The 23280-nt window shown below is 26.1% G+C and overlaps 1 protein-coding gene across 1 annotated transcript; it reads left to right on the top strand.

Moving 5' to 3' along the window:
- The first annotated feature begins 965 nt into the window (after positions 1 to 965).
- On the top strand, positions 966 to 22620 carry LOC118070051 (trace amine-associated receptor 9). Its single transcript, XM_035088466.1, has 10 exons — positions 966 to 1015; positions 9104 to 9203; positions 9289 to 9743; positions 10677 to 10802; positions 13133 to 13249; positions 16838 to 16992; positions 18109 to 18256; positions 21204 to 21458; positions 21527 to 21626; positions 21995 to 22620. Exons 3-10 carry the CDS (start codon positions 9525 to 9527, stop codon positions 22117 to 22119), a joined length of 1245 nt encoding a protein of 414 aa, XP_034944357.1. The 5' UTR covers positions 966 to 1015; positions 9104 to 9203; positions 9289 to 9524; the 3' UTR covers positions 22120 to 22620.
- Positions 22621 to 23280: the final 660 nt, after the last annotated feature.

Raw genomic sequence — 23280 nt, forward strand, 5'->3', positions numbered from 1 at the left:
AAAAAAATCTCAAAGTAAACCTAAACAGGAGCTTAAAAAAGTATCGAAGAAATAATACGTAAGAGTATTAGACGATAGTAGAGAGCTTAAAGTTGAAACAATAAAAAAAGCAGTAGATTTTAGGTATGAGGAATAAAATTTAGGTTTTCAAGATGACTACTGTATCTAGTAACTATAAGAAAATACTATTCGACCCTCGTGATTATAATTTTTTCTTATTTTTTTATCTCTCATCCCTTCTACCTCATATCTCTCCCCCTCTCGTATCTCTTTAAAAAATGCTATAAACTCCCACTGAAGACTACTACTGGCGCGTGTTATGTAGAAGTGTGTGAAGAAAGATAGTTGACTGTATAACGTCGTCTACACAACTAAATATATACATCTATATATTTACTTATGTATATATATATACTTAGGTAGTGAGAAGTGAACTCTCGTATATTCAGCCATGCAGTGCGTCGCTAGACTCCGTGGTGGCATCATCCTATTGCCCACTTGGTTCGCGTATTTAAACTCAGTTTACGCTCAATAGTTTTTTTGTGTTCATTATTAAAATTAAATTGAATTTAAAAATTTTTATTTTTTTCGTTATATTTACTACATTTTTCTGTAGTTGAACAAAATTTTTAATTAATTGATTCAATCATTTGATTATAATAAATGTCTCATGTGATAAATAGAGTAGAATGAAAATGTAAAGAAATGCCATTTCTAAAATCAAATATTTTTTCAATTTGATGTTAAAAAATTTGAGTTTTTTTTTTTTTTTTAGTTTTAGTGAAATTATAATTCATTAAATGATGATGGATTTTAGAATAAAATGACTATAGTGGTGAATGTTACTATAAAATGATTAATAAATGAAGTGTGAAAATATTAATTTTTTTTTCAAATTTTTAAAATCATAAATATGATTTAAAAAAAAGAAAAATGTTGGTGTAATTTTCTAGTGATAATATTTTTGAATTTGAAAATGTTTTTTGTGAGCTGTCAATTTCAGAAAATATATCAGGTGAGTGTGTGATAATTTTTAGTGTATGAAAAAGATAGTAATAAATTTGATTAAAATTGCACTCAATTATAGTCTGTACTTATTAGAGCAATAATGAATATTAATAGATTATTATTCATAACTAGGGAATTAATTCTTTGATTAAAATAGTAATTTAGTACTGTTTTATAATGATCTTAGAAATTATTTTTTTTTCCACTTCAATATATTAATTAAAACATGCTTTTATTATCAGTAACTTTTGTGAATATGGAAGAAAATAACGTATTGAATATTTATAATCAATATTCTTCCTAAAATAATTTTTGCATTAATAAAATATTCTGTTTAGACAGAAGATACCGTATGTATCATGTAAAGTACGGTACTTTGGGTCTGAAAAAATTTTTAATTCATCTGAAACTAATTTCAATATTTACTCATTTTAGTAAATACAATCGTGTACTTAGAACGAGTATACTGTCTATGAACTATACTGTACATGCTGTATACAGTGTACTGTTTCATTAAAAAAAAATTGTTTCACCTCAAATCACACAATGAATGCTTAAAAACCATGTTGTTTACAGGATAAGTCATTTTTTCTTTAATAAATTATTCCATTTCTATGAAGAGAGTATATTGTACCAATGTTATACTGTAAACAGGTTGTACCGCATAAAAATTCACTTTTAATTCATTTTAGTCGAATATCAATATGAAATTTAATTAAAGAATATACTTTGAGTAAAGAACATTTTTTAGATCTGTTAAAAATTTTCTAATTACTTTTCAAAGCAATAAAAAAATTCTATATAATTAGTTCAGACAATACTGTATACAATAAAACATACTGAGGGTAGGAATGCATGTTGTGTCTTCCATTAGCCAACCCTTGGATTTGTTGTAAAATAATTTCATGGCAATAAATAGAAAATTCTAAGAGTGACAATTCAATAGAACAGAATATGAATTAGTGAAAACGAAAAATGATCTATTATCCTGCCTTTTCCTCAATGTGTAAATAAATATTATAATCAAGTTTCTTTGTTTTTAATTTTCATAATATCAGTTTCCTCCTCTACACAACAAATTGACGTTACATGTTTGCATGTTGTTATTTCACGAACAACACATTGATGAATCTCTACTCTAATTAATTATAAACAAGTATTGTCCTCACACAATGACATAAAATTACAATATAAAAATTTGTAAATTAACTCCTTTAACTAAGTCAAGTAATTAATTATAATCGTTATATTGTAATTAAAATGCTTCGAGCTATTTATATTTGAATAAGGCCAAAAATTGTTATTATAATTTTATATTTCGTCGATCGATAAATTTACCTAATATGTAAACCATCATTCAAATGTTTCGAGTTTCTTTTTTTCTTTAAACTCAACTAAATATTGGATCAATTTAAAAACTTGAAATGATTGAATCACTGAAGGATGATGATTCATATTTGTGTAAATTAATAAAAAATTATTATTATGTTTTATTGTAAATATCTATGGCATTAAAATGGTTGGTTTAACAGTTTTAAATTGCATATTTAGCCTCTGGCTACTCAAAGTCTAAAACTTAAGAGAGATTTTTATTAAATTATTCCAATAATTTCACCTAACTTTGAAAGATATGATGGGATAAGTTTTATCCTTCTACAGACATTATTTAAATAACGAGTTATTTATTCATGACTATTCGTATATTTTTTATTTTTATATTTCTGAGATTGAATTTTTTTTAGTTCTAAATGAAAAAATTTCTTCTATCTGAGATTAATATTACTTTATTTTATTTTTACATCGTTTTTTATTTTCTTTTTTATATACTACGGAATCCATAAACAGTCAAAAATATTAATTTTCTTTTCATACCTAACATTATTTTGAACAAAACTACTGAGTTTTGTATTCAATAATTTCTGCCTCTTTAAAAAAAAATTCTCTCAATATCGGAATTTAAAACATTATTTTTTTTTGACTAAAATACAAATTTACTTTGGAAAACTCCAAATTTTTTATTTTCCTTATTTTAAAAAAAATTTACTTTTTACGAGACCAAAGATGAACATAGTCCCTATTAACTCTTTGTTTCAGTGTTAAACAAAAAGAAAAAAAAAGAAAGATCTTGCACACACTTTCTCAACTCAAGAGAAATCTTTTATGACACTCGGTTATCTATAGAAGATCGAAGGGTATAAAAGCAAAAAAAAAAAAATAAAATCAGAGAGGACAAAAAAAGTAACTCGAATAAGTGTGAGAGTAAAGGAGAGAAGCTTCGGAGAATAAAAAAAGGCAAGAGAAAAGAAGAAAAAAATACTAGAAAGTGAGAAAAGTAAAAGATGAAGAAAAAAAGCTACGTGAATTCGAGTTAGTACAGTCGATTGAAAAATTGAACGAAACTATAAAAAAATAATTTCAACATGAATAACCAAGTTGGCAATGGATCTTTTATCTATTCAGATTGGTATCACACAAAAGCGAGAACGTAAGGTAACAGAGTAGGTGGCGCGCGAGGTGATGAAGTGGGTAGGGAGGGGGAAAGCAAAAAGAATATTATGAAAGAAAAATGAAGAATAGTAGTAGAAGTAGTCGTAGTATAGCGAATGAACGAATGAAAGAGATAGATTCACTTATATGTCATCGAGGCAGAATTATAAGAAAGAAAATAAATAGAAAAAAGGAAATGTTAAAAAATCCCCCATACCTCCTAGGAACTTTTTTTTAGTTATCTTTTAATAGGGGAAAAATTAAAAAAAAAAAAACCGTAGATGTGTGTGCTTTGTCAAATAAAATAAATTTTATAAATGTATTTGAGATATTGAATAGAAAACCGACATTTTGTGTTTTTAATTGAAAAGAGAAAAAAATAATTTAAATAAAGACAAACACTGAAGTAATTTTTTTTTTTTTACATAAAAGAGTGATACAGAAAGGGTTAAAAGAGTTAAATTAATCACATAAATCATGAAAGTCTATATAAAATGTCACAGTTTCTTACGTTGAGAAAAAAAAAAGGAAAAACAAGATTAAATTATAAATGTCAAAACATTATTCATTTCACATTTTTTTTTTTGTGTCTCCTTTTTTTTGCTATTGAATAAAGGACATTCATGTAACTGTGGCGTTTGCAGGCTAAGCTCATGAATAAATACGGAATATAGACTGAAAAGAAAAGGGGAAGCAAAAAAGGAAGAGCGCGAGATAGAGAAAAGTTTGTGCATTTCAACAAATAATGTTTTATTAGTCATATAAATTTCAAACTTAAAGTGAAAGAGAAAAAATGTCCAGCACTCGGTCGATAAATTTTTTCAGTCGGTAAAACAGATATGTAAAATTTTTATGTGATATTATTGTTGAAAATAAATTGAATGTGGTGGATTATATGTCGAGATTAAAGTTACAAGTTTTTTGGTTTGAATATATTTAAGAATTTCCCTTGGAAAGTCATGATAAAGTGTATGTGGATGAGATTTTATTTGACGTTATCTTGACAATAGTTTAATGGATTTTGATTTAGAGTGGCTTTTTTTGGAAGCATTCCAGATGGGAAAGTTTTTAGAATATCAATAGAGATGATGCTGAGATAGAAGATAAATAGTTTTTTTATAGATTAAGAATGAGATATTTATTTTTTATCTGAATTTATTATATTTTAATAGCGGTTTTTTCATTGATAAAAATTTTTCGAGGGAAAGTTAATATGTTTGAGTATAAGTTGACTCTATTGATGATCTCTAAATGACCCAAAAAAGATTTTCAATGGTAAATTTATTGATGATGAACTTTTTTTTAAGACAAATCGAAGAAAAATGCCTTGATTACATTTATTACTATAATTTATTATGTTAAAAATTTTTTTCAATTATATTTTTGTTCTTATCTCAACGTTCACTAGATTTACGATTTCACACACTGCAATAGAATTGTTTTTTGACAGTAAATTTTTCAGTTATAAACAGTTAAAGACTACTACAATACTTGAAATCATTTATGTCAGACTAAAATTAGGTTATACTACTAAATATTTTTTTTCTCTCAAAAACGTTTATTTCTCGAAAATTGAGAATTCTTCTTCAAGTAGCAGTAGTTATCGATTTTTCTCAAATTTATTGATTACACAAACCAGATTTTCTTCCGATAAAAAACGTTCAAATTTTCTTCAATACATAAATTCAACATCAACCTATTTTATTTTATCTAAGGATTTTCCAATGGTAAAAGTAATTTATTCGCTGTCTTTAAGTCTTTTGTATATACATGAGGATGAGAAAAAAATCCTATGGATAAAGGAGAAAAATAGTGTGTGAATACTTGAAAGAAAAGATAGTGCATTTTTTTGGACGTTTTATATTGGTTGTCGGATGTCAGTGAGTCAGATTAAAGAAAAAAAAGAACTAACTACGATGGGATATATTTTTGTCTAATTTTGTGACTCCATATATCACCATCTTAGACCATCGGAAGTTGCCAATGGCGACCTGTAAAGCTGTAAATGTAGATCATGTGCGAAAATAAAGCTTTCGTTATCATTTTTATACTTTTGAGTCTTAAAAGTGGAAAAAAAGTAAAATTTTATGATTTTTTTTTACTTCCTTTTCTCTTGTCATTATGCTTTAGATAAAGGAGGAGAGGGTCTTTTAGGAGTAATCTCAAATGACTATATTTTTTGTGTTAGTTCGACGTCCTCTGTAGTCAATATGACTACATTGATGATCGTCTTCCTCCGTTGGGAGAATTTTTCCCTACTTTCTGCCTTTTTTAACTTCATCCTCTTTTATGACTGGTAGGTGAAAAGCAACTCCAGATGCGACTTTCACGAGTTCGACAGTCTTGTCAAGAAAAAGTTGAAGAAGGAAAAGATGGAAGTCACGTTGGTAATCTTTTCTCATGCGGGTTTAATCTCTGATGAGTTTCGGAAGAAAAGTTTACATTTAAAATGAAAAAATTAGATTTTTAAAAGTCATTTGATATTGACTTATTTGACTGTGGAAAAATAAATTCCGTAGAAAGATAAAACAATGTATAAAAAATCTTTTCTATGTTACTCAAAGAATTACTAAACATAAATCATAATTTAAATATATTATAATCCCTTTTCGACATCAAGAAAACAATTATAAATATTCCATAGAGTAATTATGAATTTCATGTCTGCCCAATGATTGAGTGATACTACTTAAAAACTACTTGAGAATTTATTAACTTAATGTTTTTTTTTTGTTAAAAAAATGCCATCAAAGCTACTCGTAGTATGCAAAAAAGATGAATAAACTGTAAATGGAAGTGTACAGGTACAGAAAAAGGTGACTCTCAAATGCTATTATATCTAACAATCCTTGTAAGTTGGTTAAAATTTTTTTATTTTTGTACACTCTGTGCACTGTCTCAACCGAATCTCCACCTCTACTGTTACTTTTTATTATTCAACTCTTCTCTCCTTTTTTTCTCTATCTTTATAGCTCTCTGAAAGAGTCCTTAATTTACCCATCTAAATGCATCCTGTACAACTGCACGTGCTCAAGTCTACAATGTTCACGTTCTGGTTACTCAGACAGTTATACACATAATAAAGTCATTTAAACTTAATCCCTTCAAGTTGTATGATTGTTACTCATCTCTTGTCAACATTTTAGAGTTTGTGATATCATGAGGAGTCGTTGGAGTATTAAAAATTCATAAAAATATTTAATTCTTTTGAGAAAGTACATTTATCTTAAGGTAATATGAAAGGTGTCAGAGTACTAATCTAATTATCCCAGAGTTTCACATAACCTGCTTGTTAATTTTAAACATTTTTAACTCTCTTTTAACAACAAGTACTCTCATTTCGTTCATTGTATTATCTAAGCTAATTAAAACATTGAATGAAATAACTTCTGTTAAAATGTAAGTATTTTTCAAGTAGTATAATTCAATTTTTATTTGGAATTTTTTAATAAGTTCTTGTAATTGTCTTCTATAACTTGTAACTCAAGAAGATATTTAATGTCTAATTACTAGACAAAAAAATAAAATAATAAAATAAAGTCTAAATAGTAAAAAATAAATAAAAAAAAAAACAAGAGATAATTAAAAATAGGTTTTATTGTAGTGTTTTAGATGGTCAAAATCATCAATAATGTTTTAAAATTCAATAATTTTATTCATTTTTATTTCAGTTTTCTTCTGTTAAAAAATAGAAATTATTTATTAATAATGTATTTTTGAGTAGTCTAAATTAATAACAGTTGACCAAACTTTTGAATAAGTCTCAAATTATTATTAGTTAGGTATTACTTAAGAGTGAATTAGGGAAGCCTTTGACTAAAGTTATTAATTAGTAAATTAAAATTCACAATATCGGACAAGTTCTTCAAAACCTTTTAAAACAAAATAATTTCAATATAGAAATAATAAATTAAATTAAACAACACATGTTTAAGTACGAATAGAATATTAAATGTACTCAATGTAGTACTTAATTCATGATAAATTAATTAAAACTATGAAAAATGCATTAAACTCTAAAATAAAAATAAATTTATTTCACTATAATATATTACAGTAATTTTTAACTCAAATTTTGCATTAATTTTCTTCATGATTTTTTTTTTTTCTAAAGAAGAAAGAGATGTAACAAGATAAAGTGAATCATAGATAAAAGGAGGATAGTAAGAATAGGATAGAAAACGAATGAACAGAAAAATCAAGCCAACGATGCATGAATTTGCGATATTCAAGTGTAGAAAGAGAACTACAGCTTTAAATCTACTTACTTTATTTTGTTTTAAAGTAGATAGGGCAAATATAAAATGATTGAGTAAATTTACTTTATTTAATGATAACTTCGATCATATTGGATAAAATATTTATGCTGATTGGTTTGTATTAATGAAAAACTACAGGTTTGATTGAAGTAAATGATAGAAAGCTTTGAAAATAATTTTTTGTTTAATTTGTCTGCTTAAATATTGAAATATACTACTTGAAGGGTATCAGTATTTTATATAATCATTTTTTATTTAAAATAATAACATTCTAGTCAAAGAAATTTTTTTGTATAAAAAGCGTTTGACTAGATGTTGAACAATACTACTTGAAAACAATAAAAAAAATCCATTTTTATAATGAATGATAATATTATTAATAATACAATATTAAATAGAATATTGAAAATGATTGGGTTGTAGAAAATTAAATTAAAGACTTATTCAAAAAAAATGATTGAATGAGTAAAAAACTATTGAAGGGAAAAGACTGATTTTTTTTTGTATTAATGACCACGAAAAATGCAGTAAATTGTGAAAAGTTTTAATTATTATCGTCGTGCGAATGACGACTATTCGTTGACGAGATATTTCACCAACGGCCTTGTTAACTACCCCCTCATTATTCGTATCTTGAATCAGTTGACCTCGATATCGTTCTAGATTTTATCCGCTTTTTTTTCTCTTCTTTTTTTTCTCCTTCTTGTTACCTAATTCCGGTAATTTTTATTCTGATTCTTACCCTTAACAAATTAGATGCTACTAAACTTCATTAAATTTATAGTATTTATGTTGTTATGATTTTTCCATTTATTAAGACGAGATGTCTCAAGTGGAAGGCACTTGAGGGAAAATATTTGGAGTTAATGAAGATGGTTTAAATTATACTTATTACTTTTATAAGTTTTCATATAATAATATTTACGATTGATACAATATTGTTATTTTGATGACTTATTATTTTTTAAGGAGTAGATTGAGAAAACAATAATTTTAATTTGTAAAAAATCATTGATAATCTTATGAACCCAATTTTCATTGTTTGTTTATGAATTACAAGTAATTAAACATCGCAAAGCATGACCGATTAAAATCGAGTTGTACTTATGAAAATTTTTATTATATATTTTTCATTTTTAAAAACAGAAAGTTGTCAAATAAAACTTTGAAAGTAATTGAATAAAAGAATAAAATACACTGTTAGAGATAATGTAATTACTTGAACTTATAAATAGCATAATCTCATGGCTTAATTACTAAAAGGATTATCATTAGTTAGTAATAATGTCTGTAATTTTAGAATAGAATTAAATGAATTTTTAATCATTGATCTTTCTCTTTTACTTTAGATGTGTTTCAAAGTTAAACGAAGGTGTAAAGTTAAACGGTTCAACGGAGTACATTGGAAAATTCAGCCGGAAAACTCAACGTCATAGTACAGAATATAAAGTACATTACATCCAATCAATTCAACTATTTTTTTATTGATCAAATTTTTTTTTTCAAACTTTTATTTATTTTTTTTATATTACAGTTCCATTACTGGCACCATTCAATTTAATTTATTTAATCATCATGAGATCAAATCCAAGACAAACAGATTGGCATTTTGGGAAAGATGAAAATATCAATAAATCAATGATGAATTCAAGAAATTTAGTAACAATTATTAAGTTGATAATGGCGTCGTATAGCTACTAAATATTTGGAAAGCACCCGTAGTGGGTGTTAACATAGAATTGCCAGCTGGTGGTATTGGTTATTTAAAGAATGTTAGAACATCAGACACCAACGTTGTTACCACCGGCATTGAATAACAGTAGCTGCTGGCCTGGGGCTTCTGGAAAATTAATGTGGATAACACCGGGACCTGGACAATTGATAAGAGCAGCACTTATACTTATCCTTAGTGTTGGCATTTTATGTGCTAATCTACTTGTTATTTGTGTTATCAATAGTCGTCGATATAGCAAATACATTCATGCTCAGGTAAATTATAAAATAATTTTATATTGTCATATACTTATATACATCTCCATTCATATCTTCAGTAAAATCCTAAAGTGCTCAATAAATTTTTATATAGAAATTAAGTTGTACTCTGATATGCCAATTCACAATTAAATAAACAATTACTTTAAACAATTTGATATTTGAGTAGAATTTCCAAATTAATAATAACAATTATATTAATCGCACAATTAAAATTCAATTTTGATAAAAAAAAATGTCTGATTAAACATTGATTGATACTACTTAGAAGATACTAAAAAAATTACATTAATACTACTTAAGTCATGCTTCAAAAATTATCCCAATTTTTTATGTTTTCTTTAATAATTAAATTAATATTAATGAACACTGATTAATATGAATTTCATATATGAAGACGATATGAGCTTTTAATAATAATCAGAATACTGCTCACGTACGAAAGCTCTAGTAAGTCGGAAAACCAAGAGGGTATATCTAGACGTATTTACTAGGCTGTTTGGCATTTGCATATGCATGAGCGCTCAGTTGGTTCACCGAGAGATATTGAGACAGTAAGAGAAATTGACAAAGATCACTAGTGGCTATATACTATATGAAGGATGAAGCTCATGTAGCTTATCCAAGAACGTCTATAAATGTGTAATTCGTGGTTAACAAATTCATTTTACGGTTCTATGAATAATTTCGAATACTGTCAAAACTCATATTAACCATATCATTCGACAAAATACTATTATAAATAATCGATAAAACATATTCGCTATAAACAACGACATCATCAATCATTATATTTTTTTTTAATTCATTCGAATTTTTTTATCAATTACCAAAACAAATTAATATCTAAAAATTGAAAGTTTTACGTTTAAAAACATTTTTATATTTATGATGATAATTTATTGTAAATATTTCTGTTTTTTGTTTCAGCCAAAATATTTGTTGACTAGTTTAGCTAGTAATGATTTAGCTATCGGTGTTCTTGTCACTCCATTTGGTTTTTTACCAGCAATTTATGGCTGTTGGCCTTTCGGAGAAGTCGTTTGTCAAATTCAAGTAAGTTTGAAACATATTTCATAAATATTAATTATTTTAAAAAAGAAAATAATTTACCACTGTCGATAACAAGAACCTTAATTTTAAAATAAGAATTTTATTTTATTAATAATGTTAGACAATTACTCTTTGAAACTATGGTAAATTAGTTAAAGAATGACCATGACAAGGTTTTGGCTATATGCCAATAAAAATAACTGATAATCCTGCGCACAGAATTTCCGCAGGATATCAAGCCTGGCCTGGTTTTCGCTTATTTCACACATACTACCCCTCTAAGTGTAATAGTATTATCACGTATGTGTGTTTCTATATAAAAGATAGCGAACCTTTAACCAATATCCGTGATATCCGACTAAATGGTAAACGGAACTAGTGTGTCCTTGAATCGACTCTTGAAACAGCTTCCGATCTTTTTTCTTTCACCCTTGTTTCACTCAATAGTGTGTGAGTGTGTGGTTTTATCGGTAAAATGTCTGGTCGATTTTACATTTATCATCAATTATCAGTGAACAGTTTAATATATAGCAACATAATCTAACTGTCATCATAATTTAGTCATTTTGGAATCTTCCTTGCCGATTAAGTAGAGTTTTTTGTCCAATATTATTATTTAAGTAGATTTTTTATTTTTAACTTATAAAAGAAATTATTTTAATTTGAAGTATTTCTTTATTCAAAATTACGATAAGTGCATAAACAGAGTAACGATCATTTTAACCATTTATTATTCTCAACTTCGATGGCATCTGAAATATAAGAAAAGTTCCCAATAAATGTTATTAATGCTCTGTATTACCGACTCACTAACAATCATTTCCAAATAGTAGGTTTTTTTATAATACAACTGTTTGAAACTTTTACGGCATTGTTACATTCGTAAAGATTAAAATAAATTAGTTGCAATAATTTTTGTTACCAATTGAGTGATAATTATTTTTTACCATCAGTCTACATCGTATAAATGAAAATTTTGTCTCTTTTGAAGAATATAAAACTTTCTTGAATCAGTTTAAAAATATTTCATATTCATCTTTTGTGCTAAAAATAATGATTTTCAATGGTCTTTTTACCGACTAAGCACCAATCTTTCTGTAGAATCAATCCGATTGCTTTTCTTGGCTTCAATTAACTGTGTGAGGTTTTATTTAAATTTTAATCAATCAAAGTTCAGAAATAAAGTTGATAACCTATCCAATTTAATATTTCGTTTGAATTAAATCTATTAATAAATTATAAAAATGTGTTTTCTTAATGTAACGTAAACCGAGGCTTTTTTGACAAGTTTTGTTTTGCGGTTCTGGGGACTCTAAATATATCTTTGGTCGACTTTGAGGATTCAGGATGTTTGTGCACTACAAGATAATCAAAACTGTTGACGGTATATAAATCATTATTCTGATGATAAAAGGTTCAAGTAAGATTATTTTAAATTGTTACCTGGACGACGATGAGGAAATAAATTGTAGGACTTAAAAGTGATATGTGAGAAATGTTAATTGAATTGATGAAATATTTAGATGAGTATTTAGAGGATAATGTTTATCATCTTACGGTCTATAATCAACACGAGGTTAATTTATAGATGATTCTATCAAATGAAACATGCCAGTAGAGTCGAATTTCAAGGCGTGGCTAGAATATCTTTACAAACTGGGACATATACTGTATACTGTATGTGCTATTTCTACTATCATGTATGCTACATCTATGATCTCTTGAAAGTTATTGCTACCTACAAGTAAACCATCAGCTAAATCCAATTACAACGTCATTTAATCGAACTATTAAATATCGATTTTATCGACCATTTTCGTGTATTAAGTTCTTCTTAATTACACATCTAAACCATTCAATACAAGATAATTAAAAAATATATATAAATAATAAATTTTTTTATTTATTTTATTATTCTTTTCGAACTTGTCTTTTTTATTTATTTATTTAAAAATATTAAAACCAATTAATAATACCAATGATATAATTACATAATAATATATATTATATAGACATAAAATAATCGATCAATTGTAATTTGTATCGAAAATTAATGTTGAAAGATATTTTTGAAAAAAACTGTTTTGTTATTTAATGGAAAGGACTACATTCAATGGACAAATATCGATTTTGTAATTTTCCGATTTACAACACTATTTAATTATGAATCTTCAAAGAAAATAATTAAATAGTCAATTTGAGATCCCAATTGGAACATTAAAATTTTCAACTTATTTCATTTATATTTATTTAAAATAATCCTTTTATTTAATTTTGATGTTTTTCTTTTAATATTTCAATATTAACTTTAAAATCCTTTTTATGTATTACAGGCACTTTTACGTGGTGCACTTACTCAACAAAGTGCTGTTATCCTTGTCTGTATGGCGATCGATCGTTATGTTTGTATGTTACATCCCCATCGTTATCATCGGCATTCTTCAAAAAAGGTATTTATTTTTATCATAAATTCCTTCTTCTTCAATATTGAATTATTTTTAACAATACATACAATCAATTAAGAGAAAATAACTGGTGTTTTGTTCAGACAACCATTAAAATCAGTAAATTTAAAAGCTAAAAAGGTATTAATTACAGATTAAAATAATGGATTAAAATGCTGGCTGACTTAATTTAAATATTTTATCTCAAAATAAAATCAAATCTTTTTTACGAATTATTTTCATATGTAACAATTAATTTATATGTGTTTATTAGAAGTGAGTGGAAAAACTGAGAATTTATTTTCAAGAAAATAACTGCGGAAGTTATTTTATATTTCCGTTGAAAATTGGGATTATTACATTTATTATAAACTACATGTCAATATACTTATTATTTATTATATAACATAATTTTTTTGTTGAAATTAAAAAAAAAAAAAAATGACGTAAATAGATTTAGTTTGTAGTTTCCTCAACGGAACATAATTAACCGATAATTTTTCCGTCATTTCCTCATGCTCGTCGTGCATCCATTTGAGTTTAATATATAATCTGACTTCTTGGAATTTTTAAAGCTGATAAATCTATTTAAATAAATAGAAAATATTTTCAAGAACATCAAAAAAAGGCAAACACAAATTTTTTTAAAATTAATATATATCTATCAAAAATATTTATACTGCAATTGAATATTGAATAGAAAGTGAATTTCTGAATTTATAAATTTTTACCAACCAACACAGCACTTTTTACTACTTGTAACTAGTAATTTTTAATTGTTTAGGTTAGTAAATTTTACTCTAAATTGACTAGTAAAAATTTATAGAAAATTATTGTCGTGTTATGATGAATTTGATAAGTAAATATTTATTGTTTCATTGCAGTTCTAAACTCAATTGATATTATTTGTTCTATTGTTCACCCGATTGACGATCTCAAACACTACCATACTTTAATTTTTGAAACTAGAATTTCAATGTTGAATGCATTTGTTTACAGGTAAATAATGCCCAAAAATAACAAAATTTTGTTTAGATTTAATAATAAAACTCCAAGTTATGCATTGATAAAGACTCGTGCAAAACGTAACATTTTTTACGTCGAATTATAATCAAGTTATACTACTGAATATTTTTCGATAATCTTTCTGTTTGCTTTGGAGATAAAAAAAATATATATATATCTCATCATCGATCATCCGTTATAAAATTATTTTATTTATTTCAAATCAAAAATATTGGATTGAATAATGTTTGACGTTAAAAAAACTATAAATCGTTTGAAATAAAATAAAGTATAATTAAGAACAAGAGAAAAATGTTAATTATAAAAAAAAATAAATTTCAATCTGGACACTGACATTTGAATTGACCACAATTAACGTGATTTGTAGCCACAAAACAACCACCAACGTTTATTTCATATATGTCATAAAATGTTATTTTGATTGTCGTTATCATGAATATGTGAAAATATACATCTTTTGTACCAAACTCGGTTATTTTTTTATTATTGTATTCATGTCAAGACTCTTGAAACTAAATATCCAATTGAAGTAAAAAATATTAAATAAAATTGTCATGAGGATAACTTCTTCAGTTAAAATACAAATAAAAAACATTTTGAAAAAAAAAACTACATGTATCCATCAAAAACAAAAATATTTAATAGGTAATAATAAAAAAGTAAATGAAATGTAAATAATGTCGAAATATGCAACAAAAAAAATGTTGAGTGTCATTCAACGTCATAAATTTATTGAAATATTTATGATCAAAGTTCAGTTGAAACTGGGAAAATGTAAAAAATTTGATTAAACTAGGAAAAAAAAAACTGTGAGAATAAATAAATAGGTAACTACATAATTGATGAATAATAAAAATTGATAAAAAATTGAATGAAAATAAAATGAAAAAAAAGGCAGTTTGATCTCCGGTGAGAATACGAGGAACATGAGATACAAAATTGTTTTGCGGTTATTCAATCGATTGTCTTCGATAATCGGCCAATTTGATGCCTATCACGAGATTGTATTCTCTCGAGAGATCATTCGACCGCTATTATGATTGTTAACAGTGAATTCCAATTTATGTTTAACAGCACGTAAAGTCTTTAGGCTTGAATTAACTTCATTATCATGTCTTGTATTAAAAAAATAAATGTACTGTATTGTAAGAATTAGTATGTTCGCCAGTTGAAATTTAAATTATTTATGTAAAAAAAAATAAAATTGTGCAAAAAAGAAAAATTCTGCAATAAGTATTATATGATTTTTGTTCCGCATAAATTGAAAAACACATCGCTTTGTTATTTTTATAAGAAATAATTATTTTAGGTAATTATCTAAAAAAAACATCTACCAGTCTTATTTACTAATATAGCGATTTGGTTTATTTACTTGTATTTAATTCAATAAGAAGGACGGTGAAGGTACTATCAGAACACGATGAGCATTGATATGCATAGAAAACTAAGGAATTAAAATATTGTGATAGCTTAAGTGATAAATCACCTAATATACAGATTTTATTCTTAGTTATAAGAGGTGGTGCCACTTTATTTTATATTAATAATTGGTGTTAATTCATTTGTATCTATGCGAATACATATATAGATAATAAAGTAAATGTGAGTTTAATGTGATGCAATATTAACTCTTTGCCGGTATTAAGTCCAAGGAATCGTGATGTAAGTAGTGGAGGAGGCTTAATCAATTGTCGTTGTTCTCTTTAGGTGTAGTCGTGTCATGTTAATGTGGTAGTATGTCTGAGATTGCAGATTTTTATTCCAATTTATTTATACTTTCAATTTTATTAACATTAAATGACAACAAAAAAATTTCTATAACTTCACTACACATGTTGTAATTATAACCTAAAAATATGCTTAAAAAGGAAATAAGGGAAACGCCATAGAGTAGGAGGATTGCTCCGCCAAAGAAAAAAAAGGGAAATCTAAATTAGTGATTCGAAATTATAGGAGTCCCTCTGTAATCCTTATTTCTTTCATGAACATAAATAAAATAAAGCAAATAATAACGAATGGTATTTTATATTTTTTTTCGTATTCTTTATATTTTTCGTCAATTGGAAAATTGAAAATTTTTTTATATACAAAGTTGATACGCTTCTCAGCCCCCCCCCCTACACTCAAATTGTTAAGCGAACATGAAATTTTTCTTATTGTCGGCAAAAGATTAAGCATACAACAATTAACATATCATTTTATTAAACTTTTATTACTATTATTTTTTAATAATTGGTTTTCGCTATCATCCAACATTCATTGTAAACTCTTAAAAATTTCCATTTTATTACATAACATCTTCATTCACTCATCTCTTTAATAATTTAATAATAATTAAATTAATTGATGAAATATGTAATGATGTATCACTTCAATCCCTAGTGAAATTCTATTATACTTTTCAAGCAATGTCGAAAATTAAAATATAATTATTAAGTAACTTTGATCAATCTTCACACCGACTACTAAAAACAGTTATATTTATGTATATTATTCAATAATGTATATATGCTATGTGAATTTTATTAACAATTTTTTTTTTAAATTCTTGTCAATTTATTGTTTCAGTATTTTATGAGACAGGGTTGTATGGCAGTTATCTCGACAACGTGGATTGCTAGTGTGGCCATTTTTGGATGTCTCGTTTTGCCCAGTGGAGGATATTATTTTAATAGTTCTGGACTATTGGCTTGTGATCCATTTTTTGCTCGAGCGTCGTTTAGGTAAATTTTTGCTAACAAAACACTTTTTTCATCATTATTGAATGGTTTTTAATTATAAGTTAATTTTCAGTAGTACAGGTAAATAAATGTGGTGTATACCTCAATTGGTGAACCAGTAGGATAGATCTCTTTGAAATTATTAATGATTTTACTTTAAATAATTGGATAAATTCAACAAATTAAATTCTATTTTGAATAATAATTATTAGTGAATAAATAATAACAATAACAGTAATAATAATTATCAATGACAATGTTTATAAATAATAAGGAAAAGTTCGTAGTAAAGTTAATTTTTTTAGACGATTTTCATAAATTTAATAAAAATATTAATAACTCTTTAAGCAGCTTACATTAATCCCATACATTAATGGTCAAAAATATTAAACTTCTTTTCCAAAGTGTTCAGAGATGAGTAATTTTTTTTTTTAAAAAAAGATTTTTTCTGAATAGAATTATAATACTTATTTTATATACAAATAAAATTGAAAACATTTTTTTCAATCATTTATAATTAATTAATGAATTGAGAAATTAATTATTCACGTTTTGTTTTGCAGTGCACCATCTCTTTCAAATAAGTAGTATTTATTTTAAAAATTAATTGAACATTATTAAAGAGATTCTTCCCTTGATGGCATTTTAGATACTTTAATCATCCTTGTTTTAAAACAGTGTCTTTATGAACCTTTTATTTAATCAATAAAAACTAAAAGATAAATCTAGTCTCAGTTATAAACTATTTATATTATATAATATAAATAAAATAGTCGAGCGTTGAATAATAATATGAGAAATCTTTGTACTTGTAGCATGTAGCATGTTCTAAAACTATGCAACATAAATCAGAACAATGTAAGAATTTACAAAGAATTTTAATGCTGTGAATCTTTATCTGTTTATTTCCATATGGAATGAAAGTACTAGAGCTTTATAAAGGTTATCATTTTAATAAAAAATGAAATTTACTTTTACGTAAACTAATCCTACTTGAATTGACTTGAATCATAACACCACAATTTTAGGATTGTTCATATAAACTTCTCCTTTTGTAAACATTTTTAATTCTTTAATATTATCATAATTGTAATATTAACTTGGTTGTCTTTTTATTAGAATATTAGCCTGTTGCTGTTTTTATTTTCCCACGACGATGGTCTTAATGTACTGTTACGGATCAGCTTTCCACGTTAATAAACTACAACTCAAGAGGGTTGTTTGTGTCAACACACCAGAGGTCGTGAGTGGTGGTAATATCGAAAGGGTATGTGATGATCTAAACTAACTAATATGAGATGTCTAGATCATAGGTTGAGGAAAAAAAATTATTTGACAAGTATAATATTATGGTATTATCTTACATCTATTGAATTGATAGTTGACATTCTTCATACGTCAGACCAATCTATCTCAGACACTCACTGACTCACTTACTTTAACTATACTGTCTTCTAGACCAACTTATCAGTTACGGCCAAGTTTAGTAAGTTTCCCCTTATCTCTACTTACCGTGCAAACTTGTACAGAAACCTTAACTAATGAACGCGAAACTCCATTGCCTACATTATTAAGTTTGTAAGTAGTAAATCTGATTTTAAATAAATATTTTTTTTATTTCAAAAATTGGTTGATTTTCAATACATTAGAGTCGATATTTTTATTGTTAAAAACAGTAGATAAGTTTAAAATAATTCCAACTGAATTTAATTTTTAATTTTTAGTAGTATTATTTAATATTGGTTTGACATCGAGAAGTGTTTTAACAATCGATAACTTATGAACCGATTATCAAAATGGAATATCCAATCAGCGTTTGGAATCGCCAATCATGTGAGCTTTTGAGTAGTGTTGTTAGTTTAAAAAAAAAATTTTTTTATTACAATAAAAAAGGCATGTAAGAAAAAAAAGTTCAATTTATTATTTAGATTAGCCTTTTCTGAGTTTGTTGGAGTAAAATAGAAGATATTTCTTGAAAAAAAATGGTTTAAAAAATAATAATCGTAAAAGAGACATATAGAGTTAACGTTGAAGTGAATATTTCAATAAAAAAAAAATTATTTGTTACTTTACAAGCGAGAATTATTAATTTATCTTTTTTGGACACAATAGCATATTTTTGGTCAAGCGAAAGGAATAAATTGCTTGTAAAATATTTATTATGCATTTCAAATAAATGAAAAAATGAAAAGAAATATATTATTTTCAACATGAAAATAGTCGAAGACAAGAAAAATAAATATGATAGACTGAAAAGGAGAAAAAAATACGATAGACAGAGAGAAAGAGGGAGAGAGAGCAGAAAGCTCATGAAAATTCACGATATTCTCTTGTCTGTCGCTCACACTTCACCGATTGTATTATTATCAGTTTGTTCTATATAATCCTCTGTCCTTCAACTCATATAGCTTCACCTTTTCCTTGTTCTCACACTAGTCTACCTTTTTATGGGATTTTTTTTTATCACAAAAATAAGAATTTTCTTGTCACAATATTACGAAATGAAGAAAAAATCTTCATCTCACTTTTCTTTTGCTGCTTTATTATATTGTGCATATTAAATTGTCATTATATTTATTACTTCATTAGCATACAATAAATTGTATCGATTGTTGATGAATTGTACTTTTTATGCCATTTTTTTAAATTTTTTGTGTAAAATATATTAAGAAATCTATCAGGAAAATAAATTTTTCAAATGTAAATATATTGAAAATTATAATTATATGCACAGGCTCACTTGATACGCAATTTTACTCACTAAAATATTTATTAACGATGTCTAACAAAAATTAATCTATACTATTGTAATTATACAAAAAATTATATAATGAACTGAAATTAGACTATGCTATAAGGAGTTATTTTTAAGTGTTTAATACCTGACCAAAGTAATTTTATACTACTTGAATTATACATGTTATTTATTGCACAAAAATATATGTGAAAAAATACAAATTATGTCATATAAAGAATAGAAAATTGATAAGTATGTGACAGAATTTCAATACACATTGTCCTGACATCCTTTATAATATAATAATTTCTGATCTGTCAATAGTAGAACTGGTACTAATAAGAAGTTATGAAAGAATGTCAACTATCAGATGATCTCTACAACAAAAGATGTATTGTAGATAATGTTTGATATGAGATTGAACACAAAAAAAATCTTTATTTATACTGTATTTATTTTATTGCGGAGGAAGAGGAGAACGAGAGATTGATCTGATAATACCTTTGCAGGGGGAGTAGGATTTTTATATGAGTAATTGTTATATCTCTTTTGGATAAATCAGAATCGATTCATTAAAAGAATTAAATTGGTACGAAAGAAAGGTCTCGCTCTCACAAATCTATTTATATATTCATAGTCTACGCAGATCTCATAGAAAAAGAAGTATTAACGGAAAACTGATTTATGCTACAGCGAACCATAAAAAGATCTTTAAACACCTATAACTCGGAAACTATGATAGATACGGCAGTTTTGACCACGGACTTTACTGGGAGAAAGGAGGATGGTATCGATTAACTCGCTGACATTTAGATCTTTTGAGTGAGCCTTGAATGAGCCGCATAGCATAATTATTATAGAAGTTGTGCATATTTATCAATTAGTTGTTTATATTTATTAATTATCTTGCGATTTATGCATTCTAATGACGTCAATAGCTAGTATTTGAAATCGATTCAACAAAATCGTCGTAATGATGGACATAAATATATGATTCGAGTATAAATTATATTTTTAGATCATTTTGATCATTTCCACACCGAAATTTAAATTGATTTATTTCTACTCAGGTTCTAATCATACGTTAAATTATTGGAATTATTAAACAAAGAAAAGTACTCAAGGGTTTAATCGTTCAACACCTTCAAGTGTTTGTACTCACTGCGAATAACTTTGATTAGTAATTTGGAATTTATCTGACTTATGTATTAATCACTAATAACATACATTGAAAATACACATTCATACATGGACAATGCAAACAACAGAGTATCCAAAGTCAACACGAATCTAAAGTAGACTTCATCTAATAGACATACTTCAAAATTAATCTTTCTTTTTATTGTCATTTCAATAGTCGTATTTTTATCTTGACTATATTTATTGACAAAAATCATTATAATACATTTTGTTATATTTTTTAATTTTTATTAAGTAATAAAAATAATGAGAAGCATAATGTGTAATTCATTTATAGCTCGTTGCTCACGAGAGACGACTATCAACATCGGCATCTCGAACAATGGCAGCAATGAGTCTGGGCTTTATCGTAATGGTTACACCATGGACCATACAGGAAGTAGTGGTTGCATGTACCGGAAGTAAACCACCACCATTTCTTGACTTCCTTGCCACGTGGCTTGCACTTTCAAATAGCTTTTGGAATCCATTCCTTTACTGGCTACTCAACAATCATTTCCGACGTATCTCTCGTGAAATTATTTATACTAACGTAAATATTAACTTTTATATTATTACATGATTGTAAATTTTTAAAATAATTCATGTATTTATTTATAGATTTTATGTAGACAAAAACCATTGGGTCCAAAAAAAAATTGTTGTGCTACTAGTACTGGAGGCTTAGACGTTTGTAGTATTGGAGGATTTGATATGTCAGGTAAACTTAATTGTGCTAATTATTATTCTGTAATGTATTGATTCACACTTTTAAACAGTTCTTAAGTGGAAGTTTGCGTGTATGTATGTGCGTTCGAAATTATTCTTCGTTTCGATTATCTTGAGAACAAAAAATGATCGTAACGTATACAATCTATAAGACCAATTGCATTTGACGCATAATTACGCAACTTAAAACTCATTTAGTTTTCAGCAAAATTGGTCTAGCTGAATTTCGCAATTTATCAAGTATATCATTTATTTTTATGATACCGATATTTTGTATTACTTTTTTTGAATTTCTTTTTTATTGCACAATTCATATTGTTATACAATCAATATAATAAACAGTTTTGCTTGTCGTCACAGGTGTAGATCGATGCTCTATAGATCGTTGCTCAATGGCAAGATGTTCCAATTCATCATTAGCAACACCACCATTACCATGGGAATCGAATTACTCAAGTATCGATAACGATATATGCATAACGTGAGGAAAAGATGCTGCCACGCAAACAGAGGATTTCGGATTCTCTGATGATTGTAGTTAATACTTTGTGTGGCAGCATCGTATTATTGATACTATTATCAGCCATTTTCATTCAATTTTCACACTGAATATGCATTTAAAACCAGTATTACCTAACAATGATGCATATTTCTATGAAATTAAAATTAAAAAAAAAAGAATGAAACATAATATAGTCTTTGATATTTAAAATCGATATGATGATGAGTCTGTTAGTTATTAGACTTTTGGTAGTTTTGTAATGACAACCATAAATAGTAATATTTTTATCAACAATTGTTTTAAAAATATTAAATTTTTTTAATCGACATTAGTTGAGAACCTCAATGACCGGACTAAACATACCAGGTAATGAAATTAATTATATATCAAACAATAGAAACAATTGTTATAAAAAATTACTTTGATAGTCTGAGAGATAATAAACATAAAAAATATAACTATTATTCATAATAAATAACGTAAAACTAACCTATAATCATAAATAATATAAAAATAAAAAATATATATATATATATATATATATATATATAACAAAGAATTTTTAAATGTTGTAAATAATGACATGTTAATGAATATTGAATCATACCACTGCCTATTAAATGTACAGAATAATTATAAACATTGTCAATATAATTGTTATTTTATAATTTTTATTATCAAAATTGTTGATATAATTAATGGTGAAAATACTTAAGTGTATAATTAGATGTATAAAAAAGAAGAATTTTTTTAATGTTATTTATTAATGAAATATTAATGGCATGGCCATTGGTTATTTTCAATTAAAAAAATTCATTCAAGCGTACATTTACACTCTATTAGCTGTAATAGCTGATAATAAATAATGTTATAGAACTCATTGGCACAAACGGATAATGAAAATGCAGTAACTATGTTGTATTTGAAGTGCTGCTTAATATTAATAGAAGTTTTAATTAATATTATTGATATTATTATAAAAATATATTGAAACATAGCATGGCAATAATAATAATAATTAATCACACATCTACATGAATTTAACGGAATAAATTAAATTATTATTAAGACTATAAGAAAATTAAAATCAAAAAGTCAAAAATACATTTTTTCAAATAAATGACATAGATTCATGAAAAAAAAT

This window comes from Chelonus insularis, unplaced genomic scaffold, assembly GCF_013357705.1.
Source record: "Chelonus insularis isolate UGA/USDA-ARS -01 unplaced genomic scaffold, ASM1335770v1 contig_50_pilon, whole genome shotgun sequence".
NCBI lineage: Eukaryota > Metazoa > Arthropoda > Insecta > Hymenoptera > Braconidae > Chelonus > Chelonus insularis.